We start from the raw sequence: 16,748 nt of genomic DNA, 5'->3' as shown, positions 1-16,748 counted from the left end.
TGGGCGAATATGTCCCTTCTCCAGGGATTCCTTCACATAACTGCGCATAGCGGCGTGTTCAGGCACGGATAAATTAAATAATCGACCTTTAGGGAATTTACTACCAGGAATCAAATTGATAGCACAATCACAATCCCTATGCGGAGGTAGGGCATCGGACTTGGGCTCTTCAAATACATCCTGATAATCAGACAAGAACTCTGGAACCTCAGAAGGAGTGGATGACGAAATAGACAAAAATGGAACATCACCATGTACCCCCTGACAACCCCAGCTGGATACCGACATAGAGTTCCAATCTAATACTGGATTATGGGTTTGCAGCCATGGCAACCCCAACACGACCACATCATGCAGATTATGTAGCACCAGAAAGCGAATAACTTCCTGATGTGCAGGAGCCATGCACATGGTCAGCTGGGTCCAGTACTGAGGTTTATTCTTGGCCAAAGGTGTAGCATCAATTCCTCTCAACGGAATAGGACACCGCAAAGGCTCCAAGAAAAACCCACAACGTTTAGCATAATCCAAATCCATCAGATTCAGAGCAGCGCCTGAATCCACAAACGCCATGACAGAATACGAGCATATCAAGGTAATGGACAGAAGGAATTTGGATTGTACAGTACCAATGACGGCAGACCTATCGAACCGCTTAGTGCGCTTAGGACAATCAGAAATAGCATGAGTGGAATCACCACAGTAGAAACACAGACCATTCAGACGTCTGTGTTCTTGCCGTTCAACTCTGGTCATAGTCCTATCACACTGCATAGGCTCAGGTCTAATCTTAGACAATACCGCCAAATGGTGCACAGATTTACGCTCGCGCAAGCGTCGACCGATCTGAATGGCCAAAGACATAGACTCATTCAAACCAGCAGGCATAGGAAAACCCACCATGACATCCTTAAGAGCCTCAGAGAGACCCTTTCTGAACAAAGCTGCCAGCGCAGATTCATTCCACAGAGTGAGTACTGACCACTTCCTAAATTTCTGACAATATACTTCTATATCATCCTGACCCTGGCACAAAGCCAGCAAATTTTTCTCAGCCTGATCCACTGAATTAGGCTCATCGTAAAGTAATCCGAGCGCCAGGAAAAACGCATTGACATTACTCAATGCAGGGTCTCCTGGCGCAAGAGAAAATGCCCAGTCCTGAGGATCGCCGCGCAAAAAAGAAATAATAATCAAAACCTGTTGAATAGGATTACCAGAAGAATGAGGCTTCAAGGCCAGAAATAGCTTACAATTATTTTTGAAATTAAGAAACTTAGTTCTATCACCAAAAAACAAATCAGGAATAGGAATTCTTGGTTCTAACATAGATTTCTGATCAATAGTATCTTGAATCCTTTGTACATGTGTAACGAGATTATCCATTGAAGAGCACAGACCCTGAATATCCATGTCCACACCTGTGTCCTGAAACACCCAAATGTCTAGGGGAAAAAAAAGACTGAACACAGAGCTGAGAAAAAAAAATGATGTCAGAACTTCTTTTTTCCCTCTATTGAGAATCATTAGGTTGGCTCCTTGTACTGTTATGTAGGCAATCCAGTGACACAGTGTGCCAGCAATCAGAGCTCATACAGTGATCTGACAAACCCAAAAATCAATAGAACGAGCTCTGAGACGTGGAATCTCTGTAGACCGCAATACCTGAACCTAACCTAAACACAACTAAAGGCAGCTGTGGATTGCGCCTGACACTACCTATGCAACTCGGCACAGCCTGAGGAGCTGACTAGCCTGAAGATAGAAAAACAAGCCTGACTTGCCTCAGAGAAATACCCCAAAGGAAAAGGCAGCCCCCCACATATAATGACTGTTAGCAAGATGAAAAGACAAACGTAGGGATGAAATAGATTCAGCAAAGTGAGGCCCGAAATTCTAGATAGAGCGAGGATAGCAAAGAGAACTTTGCAGTCTACAAAAAACCCTAAAGCAAAAAACCACGCAAAGGGGGCAAAAAGACCCACCGTGCCGAACTAACGGCACGGCGGTACACCCTTTGCGTCTCAGAGCTTCCAGCAAAACGAAATGACAAGCTGGACAGAAAAAGTAGCAACAAAAGCAAAGAAGCACTTATCTAAGCAGAGCAGCAGGCCACAGGAAAGATCCAGAAGCTCAGATCCAACACTGGAACATTGACAAGGAGCAAGGAAGACAGAATCAGGTGGAGTTAAATAACAAAGCAGCCAACGAGCTCACCAGAACACCTGAGGGAGGAAGCTCAGAAGCTGCAGTACCACTTGTGACCACAGGAGTGAATTCAGCCACGGAATTCACAACATCTAACACCGCCAGTTTTTGCCCGGACATGCGATCTGCACAGAGAAAAACACCAGTCAATGTGTCAGTGGGGTTCAGCAACGCCAGCTGTTCCCCTGCTGTGTAGCTTGCATCGTGACCTGCAAACGCCACGCAGGCACCTGAACTGAAATTGAAGGGAGCCTGCCCCCCACCCCCAGGTGTTTCTATGTATAACAGCCACCTTGTACAGCAGTACTGCTGCATTTGTACAAGGTGGATGACTTTTTCTCCTTGCCCACGTTTAATTAAACACGTACTAAATGTGTCTCATTGAGACCATTCCACTGTCCCTGAGGTGTGACTTTCCTTTCTAATGATACGCAGCACCACCCTTGTTAGCGCTGCCCGTCTTTTGACATCATTGGTTAGCTGGCTGCGCCTGTGCGTCTGCCCTGCTCGAAACAACGCCCCTCGGTGTCTTATTTTTTTGGACAGCGAGGGTGTGATTGATGGGCATGTGGAGTGCATATGTTTGCCTGTGTTCACTCATCTCCTTCCGCCTTCTTCAGACTGGGTGTCCTCATGGCCGCGGCAGGCGATAAGGGATCAGATGAGGCCGCCCAGTCTGAAGCAGGTGTAAGGACATGTGTGAGCGTCAAACATATTTACTGCACAAGGCCACGAATCCCAGCCACGCAGTGTGATTTCTTGAAAACACACTGTGGGTCTGGGATTCATGTCCATCGCTAACCGCAACGGCCGACATGAAATGAGGTCAGAAGACAGGAAGCGCTCACAGCGCATGGCCAAGGGATCACAATAGCGCAGACTCCCGTACAGCAAATAACAACGCTCAGGAAGCTGCGCCCAGCACCTAGGTGTAAATTTTGACACCTGTGCTGCATCTCCTTCAAAAGACAAGTCACGCCTCCACTACTGTTTGACAGTATAATGGGCTAAATAGTGTACGTGTTTTATTCAGCGTGTGCAAGGAGCAAATTAAATAGAGCAACCTTTTACTTGTGCAGCATTAATGCTGCACAAGGTGTGGCTCTTGTACCTTGCAACACCTGAGGGGGGTTAAAGGTAACCTTTGAAATTGGTTCAACTAGGCTTCGGCCTACACTCTGCTCCTCTCCTCCTCCTGCTGACCCTGGGCTCTAACAACGCTAGTTTTTGCCCGGAAATGCGATCTGCAGAGAAAAACACCAGTCAATGTGTCAGTGGGGTTCAGCAACGCCAGCTGTTTCCCTGCTGTGTAGCTTGCATCGTGTCCAGCACAAGCCACGCTGGCACAACCGACCAAAAGCTGCCACCAGTGCAGGCTTCGGCCTACACTCTGCTCCTCTCCTCCTCCTGCTGACCCTGGGCTCTAACAATGCTAGTTTTTGCCCGGAAATGCGATCTGCACAGAGAAAAACACCAGTCAATGTGTCAGTGGGGTTCAGCAACGCCAGCTGTTCCCCTGCTGTGTAGCTTGCAACGTGACCTGCAAACGCCATGCAGGCACATGAACTGAAATTGAAGGGAGCCTGCCCCCCACCCCCAGGTGTTTCTATGTATAATAGCCACCTTGTACAGCAGTACTGCTGCATTTGTACAAGGTGGCTGACTTTTTCTACTTTCCCACGTGGAACTCAACACGTACAAAATGTGTCTCATTGAGACCTTTCCACTGTCCCTGAGGTGTGACTTTCCTTTCTAATGATACGCAGCACCCCCCTTGGTAGCGTTTCCCGTCTTTTGACATCATGGTTAGCTGGCTGCGCCTGTGCATCCGCCCTGCTAGAAACAACGCCCCTCGTTGTCATATTTATTTTGTCAGCGAGGGTGTGGTTTATGGGCACGAGCAGTGCATATGTTCGCCTGTCGTCACTCATCTCCTTCCGCCTTCTTCAGACTGTGCAGCCTCATGGCCGCGGCATGCGAGAAGGGATCAGCAGAGGCCGCCCAGTCTGAAGCAGGTGTAAGGACGTGTGTGAGCGGCGAAAATATTTACTGCTCAAGGCCACGAATCCCAGCACCGCAGTGTGACTTTATGAAAAGGCACTGTGGGTCTGGGATTTATGGCCATCGTTAACCGCAGCGGCCAACATAAAATGAGGTCATAAGACGGGCATCGCTAACAGGGCATTGCCAAGGGATAACACAATAGCGCAGACTCCTGTACAGCAAAAAACAACGCTCAGGAAGCTGCGCCAAGCACCAAGGCGTTATTTGGGACACCTGTGCTGCGTCTCCTTAAAAATACAAGTCACGCCTCAACTACAGTTTGACTGTAGAATGGGCTAAATTGTGTACGTGTTGCATTCAGCGTGTGCAAGTAGACAAATTAATAGAGCAACCTTTTACTTATGCAGCATTAATGCTGCACGAGGTGTGGCTCTTGTACCTTGCAACACCTGAGGGGGGTTAAAGGTTACCTTTGAAATTGGTTCAACTAGGCTTCGGCCTACACTCTGCTCCTCTCCTCCTCCTGCTGACCCTGGGCTCTAACAACGCTAGTTTTTGCCCGGAAGTGCTAGCTGCACAGAGAAAAACACCAGCCAATGTGTTAGTGGGGTTCAGCACCGCCTGCTGTTCCCCCACTGTGTAGCCGGCAAAGTGTCCTGCAAACGCAATGCAGACACAAAGCTGACTCCAGTGCAGGCTTCGGCCTACACTCTGCTCCCCCTGCTTACCCTTTGCTCCAACATCGCTAGTTGGGGCTGTAGGAAGCCAATCTTTGATAGGCAACGCATCTGGGTTCCAGCTCCGCCAGATGGTTCTCGGCAGTGTTCTTGTCACAGGTACTCCCTCGTGCCAAGCCTGGTTTCAGCACCGTCAGCAGTTTCCGGGTTGTGTCAAGCTCACTGAGACGCCTATGCTTGCCCCGTCGTGGTGCGGTCGGGTTAGCCAACTCCAGGGTGCCTCCAGTTTAGGAGCTTCCTATGTGGGCTGCGTGAACTGGTAGTCAAGGCTGGTTCTGTAGTGCCAGTAGGCCCAGCTCCCCCTGTAGGACTGTTGGGGTTCGGTAACTGCGGCTGCCTCGCGGCCTAGCTGTTCTCTTCTCTCCTGTGGGCCTTCGGGTCCACCTCCTGGTTCCAGCACCATCAGCTGGTTCCAGGCCGAGCCTTTGGCTTAGGTGCCTCCTCCTGGGTATCCGAGTTCCGCCAACGCCAGGCGGTCCTTGGTAGTGCTTTTAAGCACGGGCACCTACAGCTTAGTAACCGGGTTCCAGCACCGCCAGCTGGTCCTCGGTGCCATTGGCTCTTGCACACTGGGGCAACGCATCTGGGTTCCAGCACCGCCAGCTGGTTCTCGGCAGTGTTCTTGTCACAGGTACTCCCTCGTGCCAAGCCTGGTTTCAGCACCGTCAGCTGTTTCTGGGTTGTGTCAAGCTCACTGAGACGCCTATGCTTGCCCCGTCGTGGTGCGGTCGGGTTAGCCAACTCCAGGGTGCCTACAGTTTAGGAGCTTCCTATGTGGGCTGCGTGAACTGGTAGTCAAGGCTGGTTCTGTAGTGCCAGTAGGCCCAGCTCCCCCTGTAGGACTGTTGGGGTTCGGTAACTGCGGCTGCCTCGCGGCCTAGCTGTTCTCTCCTCTCCTGTGGGCCTTCGGGTCCACCTCCTGGTTCCAGCACCGTCAGCTGGTTTCAGGCCGAGCCTTTGGCTTAGGTGCCTCCTCCTGGGTATCCGAGTTCCGCCAACGCCAGGCGGTCCTTGGTAGTGCTTTTAAGCGCGGGCACCTACAGCTTAGTAACCGGGTTCCAGCACCGCCAGCTGGTCCTCGGTGCCATTGGCTCTTGCACACTGGGGCAACGCATCTGGGTTCCAGCACCGCCAGCTGGTTCTCGGCAGTGTTCTTGTCACAGGTACTCCCTCGTGCCAAGCCTGGTTTCAGCACCGTCAGCTGTTTCCGGGTTGTGTCAAGTTCACTGAGACGCCTATGCTTGCCCCGTCGTGGTGCGGTCGGGTTAGCCAACTCCAGGGTGCCTCCAGTTTAGGAGCTTCCTATGTGGGCTGCGTGAACTGGTAGTCAAGGCTGGTTCTGTAGTGCCAGTAGGCCCAGCTCCCCCTGTAGGACTGTTGGGGTTCGGTAACTGCGGCTGCCTCGCGGCCTAGCTGTTCTCTCCTCTCCTGTGGACCTTTGGGTCCACCACCTGGTTCCAGCACTGTCAGCTGGTTCCGGGCCGAGCCTTTGGCTTAGGTGCCTCCTCCTGGGTATCTGAGTTCCGCCAACGCCAGGCGGTCCTTGGTAGTGCTTTTAAGCGCGGGCACCTACAGCTTAGTAACTGGGTTCCAGCACCGTCAGCTGGTCCTCGGTGCCATTGGCTCTTGCACACTGGGGCAACGCATCCGGGTTCCAGCACCGCCAGCTGGTTCTCAGCAGTGTTCTTGTCACAGGTACTCCCTCGTGCCAAGCCTGGTTTCAGCACCGTCAGCAGTTTCCGGGTTGTGTCAAGTTCACTGAGACGCCTATGCTTGCCCCGTCGTGGTGCGGTCGGGTTAGCCAACTCCAGGGTGCCTGCAGTTTAGGAGCTTCCTATGTGGGCTGCGTGAACTGGTAGTTAAGGCTGGTTCTGTAGTGCCAGTAGGCCCAGCTCCCCCTGTAGGACTGTTGGGTTCGGTAACTGCGGCTGCCTCGCGGCCTAGCTGTTCTCTCCTCTCCTGTGGACCTTCGGGTCCACCTCCTGGTTCCAGCACCGTCAGCTGGTTCCAGGCCGAGCCTTTGGCTTAGGTGCCTCCTCCTGGGTATCCGAGTTCCGCCAACGTCAGGCGGTCCTTGGTAGTGCTTTTAAGCGCGGGCACCTACAGCTTAGTAACCGGATTCCAGCACCGTCAGCTGGTCCTCGGTCGTGCCATTGGCTCTTGCACACTGGGGCAACGCATCTGGGTTCCAGCAACGCCAGCTGGTTCTCGGCAGTGTTTTTGACACAGGTACTCCCTCGTGCCAAGCCTGGTTTCAGCACCGTCAGCTGTTTCTGGGTTGTGTCAAGCTCACTGAGACGCCTATGCTTGCCCCGTCGTGGTGCGGTCGGGTTAGCCAACTCCAGGGTGCCTCCAGTTTAGGAGCTTCCTATGTGGGCTGCGTGAACTGGTAGTCAAGGCTGGTTCTGTAGTGCCAGTAGGCCCAGCTCCCCCTGTAGGACTGTTGGGGTTCGGTAACTGCGGCTGCCTCGCGGCCTAGCTGTTCTCTCCTCTCCTGTGGGCCTTCAGGTCCACCACCTGGTTCCAGCACCGTCAGCTGGTTCTCGGCAGTGTCTTTTGCTCTTGTACCTTCTGCTCCCCATCCTGGTTCCAGTACCGTCAGCTGGTTCCGGGCAGAGCCTTTGGCTTAGGTGCCTCCTTCTGGGTATCCAAGTTCCACCAACGTCAGGTGGTCCTTGGTAGTGCTTTCAGGCACGGGTACCTCCTGCTTAGTAACCGGGTTCCAGTAACGTCAGCTGGTCCTCGGTAGTTCCATTGGCTCTTGGACCTTCGGCTACCCATCCGGGTTCCAGTACCGTCAGCTGGTTCTCGGCAGTGTCTTTTGCTCTTGTACCTTCTGCTCCCCATCCTGGTTCCAGTACCGTCAGCTGGTTCCGGGCAGAGCCTTTGGCTTAGGTGCCTCCTTCTGGGTATCCGAGTTCCGCCAACATCAGGCGGTCCTTGGTAGTGCTTTTTAGCACGGGTACCTCCTGCTTAGTAACCGGGTTCCAGTAACGTCAGCTGGTCCTCGGTAGTTCCATAGGCTCTTGAACCTTCGGGTAGCCATCCGATTTCCAGTTCCATCAGCTGGTTCTTGGCATTTTCTCAGCCTTCTTGTACCTTCTGCTACATTTCCAAGTTGAAGACCCTAAAGTCGACGACCCGGAAGACCACCCCGATGACGACGACGACCCGGAAGACCACCCCGATGACGACGACGACGGCGGAGACGACGACGGCGGAGACGATGACGGCTGAGACGACGACGGCGGAGATGACGACACTGGAGACGACGACCCTGGAGACGACGACATGGAAGACCGAGAAGCAGAAGAACAAGAGGCTGCAGAACAAAGAGCAGAAGAACATTAAGCATAAGACTTAATATCAGAGCAAAAGATATTATCTAAATTATATGCAGAAGAAGACTAAGCAGTGTATGGGGGTGAGTCCGTTCCTCCTCGTGGTGCCCCTGGATAAAGCCTGATGCTGCAGGCCAAACTGAACGCGGACAAATGTAACTTTTGTGACTGGCAGAACGGAAGGTGTAATCTTCCAACTTTTATAGATAACAACTACGGGAATGCCTGTCACAAATGAGAATATGATGAAAAAGTAGAATAGGAAGAATAATAACAGTGGAATAAAAAGAATATGTAGAATAGGAAGAATAATAATAGTTGAATAAAATGAATATGAAGAATGTAATCAAAAAAAAAAAAAAAAGGTAAAGGATGAAGAAGAAGATGAATAAGGTGAAGAAGAAGTTGATGTCAAAGATGCTGATGATGATGAAGATGAAAGTGTGGGAAAAGAAAAAAAAAAAAAGAAAAAAAAGAAGGGGAAGGGCGTGGAATAGTGAAACATCAATATCTGACAAAATAAAAAAAAAATTTACATAGTCAATATCTTTGTCACTCCGAACGTCTTAAAAAAAAACAAAAAACATGCTATTCTATTTGATTGGGATAAACCTCTATGACTTTAATGTCTCCGCCACCTCCCCAAATACATCCGGCATTATTCTTAGTTGTTTTCCTTCATGTAGAATGAACCTACAAGGCAAGAAAGGGTTTATTTTAATTCCGATATTTTGGTCCCATTGACTTGCATTGGGATCGGGTATCGGTATCGGCGATATCCGATATTTTTTGAATATCGGCCGATCCTATCCGATACCGATACTTTCCGATATCGGAAGGTATCGCTCAACACTACTCATGATCCAAAGCATACCACATCATCTGTAAAACACGGCGGAGGCAGTGTGATGGCTTGGGCATGCATGGCTGCCAGTGGCACTGGGTCACTAGTGTTTATTGATGATGTGACACAGGACAGAAGCAGCCGAATGAATTCCATATTACAGATGGACAATGATCCAAAACATAAAGCCAAAGCAACCCAGGAGTTTATTAAAGCAAAGAAGTGGAATATTCTTGAATGGCCAAGTCAGTCAACTGATCTCAACCCAATTGAGCAGCATTTCACTTGTTAAAGACTAAACTTCAGACAGAAAGGCCACAAACAAACAGCAACTGAAAACCACCACAGTGAAGGCCTGGCAGAGCATCAAATAGGAGGAAACACAGCGTCTGGTGATGTCCATGAGTTCAACACTTCAGGCAGTCATTGCCAACAAAGGGTTTTCAACCAAGTACTAAAACTGAACATTTTATTTAAAATTATTGAATCTGTCCAATTACTTTTGGTCCCTTTAAAAAGAGGGTGGCACATGTTAAGGAGCTGCAACTCCTAAACCCTTCATTCAATTTTAATGTGGATACCCTCAAATGAAAGCTGAAAGTCTGAACTTCAACTTCATCTGAATTGTTTTGTTTAAAATTCATTGTGGTAATGTCTATAACTAAAATTAGAAAAATGTGGTCTCTGTCCAAGTATATATGGACCTAACTGTACCTCCGGGTAATGTTCAGATTAGTGATGATGACACATATGGAGATGGTTTTTCATGCTGGTTATAAATTAAAATATCATGAAAAACCTTGAAAAGTAATTAAAAACACAACTTGTTTTTCCTCTAAAAGAGACCTCCTCAGGTGTATAAAATAAAATGACCTGTGTGGAGTTTTATATAGACATTCCCATCAGTTGTGGGTGCGGTTTCAACACTGAAAGCTTGTGGGTGTTTCTCCTTTCTTGAAATTAAAGCATGCAAGTTCAAATGGAGCCCTACATTTTGGCTGAGGAATTGGAAAGGAAATCCAACAAACTCCCCTGTACAAAATACACATAGAAATTTAATTTGCAGAGAAAGAACTCTTTAGAGGATTCCTCAATCTTTATGTGTACCCTATGTCTCACATTGTATTGAAATCCTCTTAAATTTTGATTCAATTTTTGAGTTTGAATTTTTCAATACCTTCTTATTGGAGATGTTAACCCCTTCATGACCCAGCCTATTTTGACCTTAATGACCTGGCCGTTTTTTGCAATTCTGACTAGTGTCCCTTTATGAGGTAATAACTCGGAAACGCTTCAACGGATCGTAACGGTTCTGAGATTCTTATTTCGTGACATAATGGGCTTCATGTTAGTGGTAAACTTAGGTCAATAATTTTTGCGTTTATTTGTGAAAAAAATGGAAATTTGGCTAAAATTTTGAAAATTTCGCAATTTTCAAATTTTTAATTTTTATTCTGTTAAACCAGATAGTTATGTGACACAAAATAGTTAATAAATAACATTTCCCACATGTTTACTTTACATAATTTTATTAGGAAGTTATAAGGGCTAAAATTTGACCAGCAATTTCTCATTTTTTCAACGAAATTTACAAAACCATTTTTTTTGGGGACCACCTCACATTTGAAGTCAGTTTGAGGGGTCTGTATGGCTGAAAATATCCAAAAGTGACACCATTCTAAAAACTTCACCCCTCAAGGTACTCAAAACCACATTCAAGAAGTTTATTAACCCTTCAGGTACTTCACAGCAGCAGAAGCAACATGGAAGGAAAAAATGAACATTTAACTTTTTAGTCACAAAAATGATGTTTTAGCAACAATTTTTTAATTTTACCAAGGGTAAGAAGAGAAACTGAACCCAAAACATTATTGTACAATTTCTCCCGAGTACACCGATACCTCATATATGGTCACAAACCACTGTTTGTGCACACGGCAAGGCTCGGAATGGAAGGAGCGCCATTTGACTTTTGAATGAAAAATGAGCTCCAATCGTTAGCGGATACCATGTCGCTTTTGGTGAGCCCCTGTGTGCCTAAACATTGGAGCTCCCCCACATGTGACCCCATTTTCAAAACTAGACCCCCCAAGGAACTTATCTCGATGCATAGTGAACACTTTAAACCCCCAGGTGTTTCACAAATTGATCTGAAAAAATGAAAAAGTACTTTTTTTCACAAAAAAAATTCATTTAGCCTCAATTTGTTCATTTCCACATGGGCAACAGGATAAAATGGATCCTAAAATTTATTGGGAAATTTCTCCTGAGTACACTGATACCTCACATGTGGGGGTAAACCACTGTTTGTGCACACGGCATGGCTCTAAAGGGAAGGAGTGCCATTTGACTTTTTGAATGAAAAATTAGCTCTAATCGTTAGCGGACACCATGTCGCGTTTGGAGAGCCCCTGTGTGCCTAAACATTGGAGCTCGCGCACATGTGATCCCATTTTGGAAACTAGACCTCCCATGGAACTAATCTAGATGTGTGGTGACCACTTTAAACCCCCAAGTGCTTCATAGAAGTTTATAACGCAGAGCCGTGAAAATAAAAAAAAAATAAAAAATCATTTTTCTTTCCTTAAAAATGATTTTTTAGCCTGCAATTTTTTATTTTCACAAGAGTAACAGGAGAAATTGGACCCCAAGAGTTGTTGTCCTGAGTACCCTGATGCCCCATATGTGGGGGGGATTCACTGTTTGGGCACACGTCGGGGCTCAGAAGGGAAGTAGTGACTTTTGAAATGCAGACTTTGATGGAATGGTCTGGGGGTGTCACGTTGCGTTTGCAGAGCCCCTGATGTGCCTAAACGGTAGAAACACCACACAAGTGACCCCATTTTGGAAACTAGACCCCCCAAGGAACTTATCTAGATATGTGGTGAGCACTTTGAACCCCCAAGTGCTTCACAGAAGTTTACAACGCAGAGCCGTGAAAATAAAAAATCATTTTTCTTTCCTCAAAAAAGATGTTTTAGCAAGCAATTTTTTATTTTCACAAGGATAACAGGAGAAATTGAACCTTAATATTTATTGCCCAGTTTGACCTGAGTAAGCTGGTAACCTATATGTGGAGGTAAACCACTGTTTGGGCACACGTCGGAGCTTGGAAGTGAGGGAGCACCATTTGACTTTTTGAACGCAAGATTGGCTGGAATCAATGGTGGCGCCATGTTGCATTTGGAGACCCCTGATGTGCCTAAACAGTGGAAACCCCTCAATTCTAACTTCAACACTAACCCCAACACACCGCTAACCCTTATCCCAACTGTAGCCATAAACCTAATCACAACCCTAACCCCAACACACCCCTAACCACAACCCTAACCCCAACACACCTGTAACCCTAATCCCAACCCTAACCCTAATCCTAACCCTAATCCCAACCCTAACCACAACTTTAACCCCAACACACCCCTAACCATAACCCTAACCACAAGCCTAATCTTAACCCTATCTCCAACCCTAGCCCTAATTCCAACCCTAACTCTAATTCCAACCCTAACCATAAAGCTATGTGCCCACGTTGCTGATTCATGTGAGATTTTTCTGCACGATTTTTGAAAAATCCGCAGCTAAAAGGCACTGCGTTTTACCTGCAGATTTACAGCAGATTTCCAGTGTTTTTTTGTGCGGATTTCACCTGCAGATTCCTATTGAGGAAAATACAACGCAGCGTTTCCGCACAGAATTTTCCGCACCATGGGCACAGCGGATTTGGTTTTCCATAGGTTTACATGGTACTGTAAACCTGATGGAAAACTGCTACAAATTTGCAGCGGCCAAGCCACTGCGGATCTGTGGCCAATCCGCTGCCGATCCGCGGCCAATCCATTGCAGATCCGCAGCCAAATCCGCACCATGTGCACATACCCTAACCCTAACTCTAGCCCTAGCCCTAACCCTAGCCTTAACCATAGCCCTAACCCTAGCCCTAACTCTAACCATAGTTCTAATCCTAACCCTAGTGGAAAAAGAAAAAAAATATATTTTCTTTATTTTATTATTGTCCCTACCTATGGGGGTAATAAAGGGGGGGTCATTTACTATTTTTTTATTTTGATCACTGTGATAGGTTATATCACAGTGATCAAAATATACCTTGAACGAATCTGCCGGCAGATTCGGCAGGCGCACTGCGCATGTGCTCGCCATTTTGGAAGATGGCGGCACCCATGAAGAAGACGGACGGACACCGGGAGGCTCGGTAAGTATGAGGGCGGGGAGATCTGAGCATGGGGGGGGATCGGAGGACGGGGGGCGGCATCGGAGCACGGGGGAGCAGGCAGGAGGATGGGGGAGCAGACAGGACGACGGAGGGGAGCGGAGCACAGGACGGAGGACTGTGGAGGAGATCGGTGGCGGTGGGGGGGGGGGCACATCAGGGTTTCCAGTCATGGCCGATGATATTGCAGCATCGGCCATGGCTGGATTGTAATATTTCACTAGTTTTTATAGGTGAAATATTACAAATCGCTCTGATTGACAGTTTCACTTTCAACAGCCAATCAGAGCGATCGTAGCCACGGGGGGATGAAGCCACCCCCCCCCCCTGGGCTGAAGTACCACACCCCCTGTCCCTGCAGATCGGGTGAAATTGGAGTTAACACTTTGACCCGATCTGCAGGGACGCGATCTTTCCATGACGCCACATAGGCGTCACAGGTCTGATTGGCACCGACTTTCATGACGCCTACGTGGTGTCAAAGGTCCGGAAGGGATTAAAGGTGATAGGGACTCGAATTGCCCCATGAAATTAATGATTCATTTTTTTACTGAAAAGTGGGAGAGGCATCTTGATACTTTCTCTAATGCAAATTCTTGTTGAGAAACGTATGGAACTAGCACAGGCTGCAACAGCAACATGTGATCAATGTGTCACTGAGCAAGAGAAATATTCAACTTCACCCATTTTCAACTAAATCGATTCGGAGGTTGCATCTAGATAACGTAAATATGAGGAAGAATTGGTAGAAAAGACAGCACATAAATTTAGAAGAGATCAACAGCCAACAAAGTATTGAGGTTTTTACTTTTTAAATAAAAAAAAGTTGTCTCCCCAGAGGATAACTCACCACAGGGAGCTTTTTGCCAACTACTCTCTCCGTAGCGTCACAGTCCAGACGCCCAGTGTGATCGAGGTTGCCTCTGCCGTGGTGTATGCACCTGATGAAGGCTCTGTTAGAGCAGAAACATGTTGTGTTTTTAATTACTTTTCAAGGTTTTCATGCTATTTTATTCTGTAACCAGCGTTAAAAAGCATTTCTGTATATGGATTTTTAAATAATTTCGATTCCATAAGCAAAAGAGTGTCATCATCACTAATCTGAACATTACCCGGAGGTGTGTTTTGCATCTGACGTTCGTTTGGGAACCCCACCGGAAAAGAGAAGCGCCTTCGAAATTTTCTTTTCTAAGATTTTTAATAGTAATAATCTTTTCAAATTATTTCAATTAGACTTTTTGGGCCCTCTTAGCTCAGGGGTCCCAGTGTGATTACAACCTCTGCAACTATTATAGTGACACTCCTATGTCTTAAATAGGTTTTCTGGTTTTGGGAACTCACTGTTCCTTCCGCTGCAGTTTACAAACAAACAAATTGAGATTTACCCCAACTCCCCAGGTCCAGCGCTGATTCTCTGCTGCTGCTGTCAGTGACATTGTGTGCAGCGCTGACATCACATCAACAGCACTGCAGCCAATCATAGTGCTCATTGGCTCTGGGCAGTTCATGATGTCATCTCAAAGACACTAAGCTCACTGACTGGCTACAGTGCTGTCAATGCGATATCAGCGCTACAGACAATACCAGGTGCAGCAGATTGTCAGAACTGGACCCCGGGAGGGTGAGTGATGTTTTTTTAAAACAAACTGCAAAACATTTTAAGCAGCTCCTAAATGACACTTTCATCAATTTTGAAGCTTTCATCATCCATGAATTCACGTGACCATTAGTCCCCACTCCTGGAACAGGAGCCTTAAAGGTAAGCTGTCATCACATTTTTACATACTGAAGTAGCAGTCTGGCTGGCTAGTCACTTGTCCCCCAATAAAAAAGAGACCTTTTATGTAGAGATCTGATGTTCCAGTCATGAGAAATCAAGCATGGAAATTATGTGCAAATCAGGCTGGAATTCCACTGGGATTGTGTCAAAATAGCCGTCCAAGAACAACAATCCGCCCCCAGTGCGCTTCTAGCCTGATTTACTACAGATTATGTCATGACCGGAGCAGCAGTACTAGACAAAGTCAATGGACAGATGTGGCGCTGTTTCTGACAGAGTAGCCATGATTTTCTATTTCTTCCCAAATCCTTCAGTCTCGCCGTTACTAGTAGCAACAATCCACTTTACCTTCACCAAATCCTTGTGCAGTTCTGTGAGGTTGACCTGGAAGATATTCCCCAGTAGCGGCAGAGGTCGGGGTCCCGGGGGAAGATTTTTTGGCTCATTCTTCTTCCAGACTTTAAAAAGGTAAATCAGGAAAGTTACAGCAGTAGTGAGGAGAAGCGTTGCCCCTATGCTCATCCCCATCCTGAGGGTCCCAGCTTCAGTGGTCTCGGGCTCGGCTCTATTCTGATCCCTTCCAGAGAGAGAACAGTCTGAGAAAATAATGTCAGTGTTTTGTTTGCTCGGTGTCTGGTTTCAGGATTCTGAATTTCATGGACAATAGTGTTATGTAACATCCAGGGGCCTTTTTTTTCCTAAAGAGGGGCGACTTCCGAACATCAACAAGAGCTGCATTCAGAAAAACGACAGAGAGAATGCAAAAGGCCAAATAATAATAGCACAAGTGTATATAATAGATAACTGTATATTAGTACAAAGAAGCAGAAATAGAGACTGTAAAAATGAGGAGAAAGGAGGACTGAGAACTGAAGAAAGAGATATGTTACATGAGAGATAGGATTTGGAGTGCTGCCTTCTTTTTTTCCATGTTATATTTTGCTGTAAGGGATTCCAATCGTGGAAGGCTATGCACCCGAAGTGTTTGTACATTTGTGCTGTTCCAGTTCTCTTTACACAGATCGATAATAGATATTATTAATATTCATTATTATAGCGCCATTTATTCCATGGCACTTTACATTTGAAAAGGGGTATGCATAATAAAAAACAAGTACAATAATCTTAAACAATACAAGTCACGACTGGTACAGGAGGAGAGAGGACCCTGCCCGCGATGGCTCACAGTATACAAAGGAGGATATAGTAGATGAGCATAGAGCTGGTCGTGCAGCGGTTTGGTGTTTACTGCAGGTTATAGTCTTGTCGAAAGAGGGAGGTCTTATGGTTCCTTTTGAAGGTTTCCATGGTAGGCAAGAGTTTGATATGTTGGGGTAGAGAGTTCCAGAGGATGGGGGATGTGCAGGAGAAACCTTGTATGCGATTGTGGGAAGAGGAGATAAGAGGGGAGTAGAAAAAGAGATCTTGTGAGGATCGGAGGTTGCCTGCAGGTAAGTACCGGGAAACTAGGTCACAAATGTATGGAGGAGAAAGGTTGTGGATGGCTTTGTATGTCATGGTTATGGTTTTTAACTAGAGTCTCTGAGTAATGGGGAATGTTATGAACTTGTGGTTCAGAAACACAATGGACCTGGTGGTTAAGAGC

The 16,748-nt window shown here is 47.1% G+C and overlaps 1 protein-coding gene across 1 annotated transcript in view; it reads right to left on the bottom strand.

Annotated features, from left to right (window-relative positions):
* LOC138661758 (cytochrome P450 2H2-like) overlaps window positions 1–15,785 on the bottom strand; it is a 55,342-nt gene extending 39,557 nt beyond the window's left edge. Inside the window, exon 1 of the mRNA XM_069746654.1 lies at window positions 15,491–15,785. Coding sequence (XP_069602755.1) covers window positions 15,491–15,670 — 180 coding nt within the window. The 5' untranslated portion in view covers window positions 15,671–15,785. The remainder of the gene's footprint in view (window positions 1–15,490) is intronic.
* Window positions 15,786–16,748: the final 963 nt, after the last annotated feature.

Source organism: Ranitomeya imitator, chromosome 2 (assembly GCF_032444005.1).
Source record: "Ranitomeya imitator isolate aRanImi1 chromosome 2, aRanImi1.pri, whole genome shotgun sequence".
Lineage (NCBI taxonomy): Eukaryota > Metazoa > Chordata > Amphibia > Anura > Dendrobatidae > Ranitomeya > Ranitomeya imitator.
Note: the sequence above shows the minus strand (reverse complement) of the source record. Positions and strands in the feature narration are given on the sequence as shown.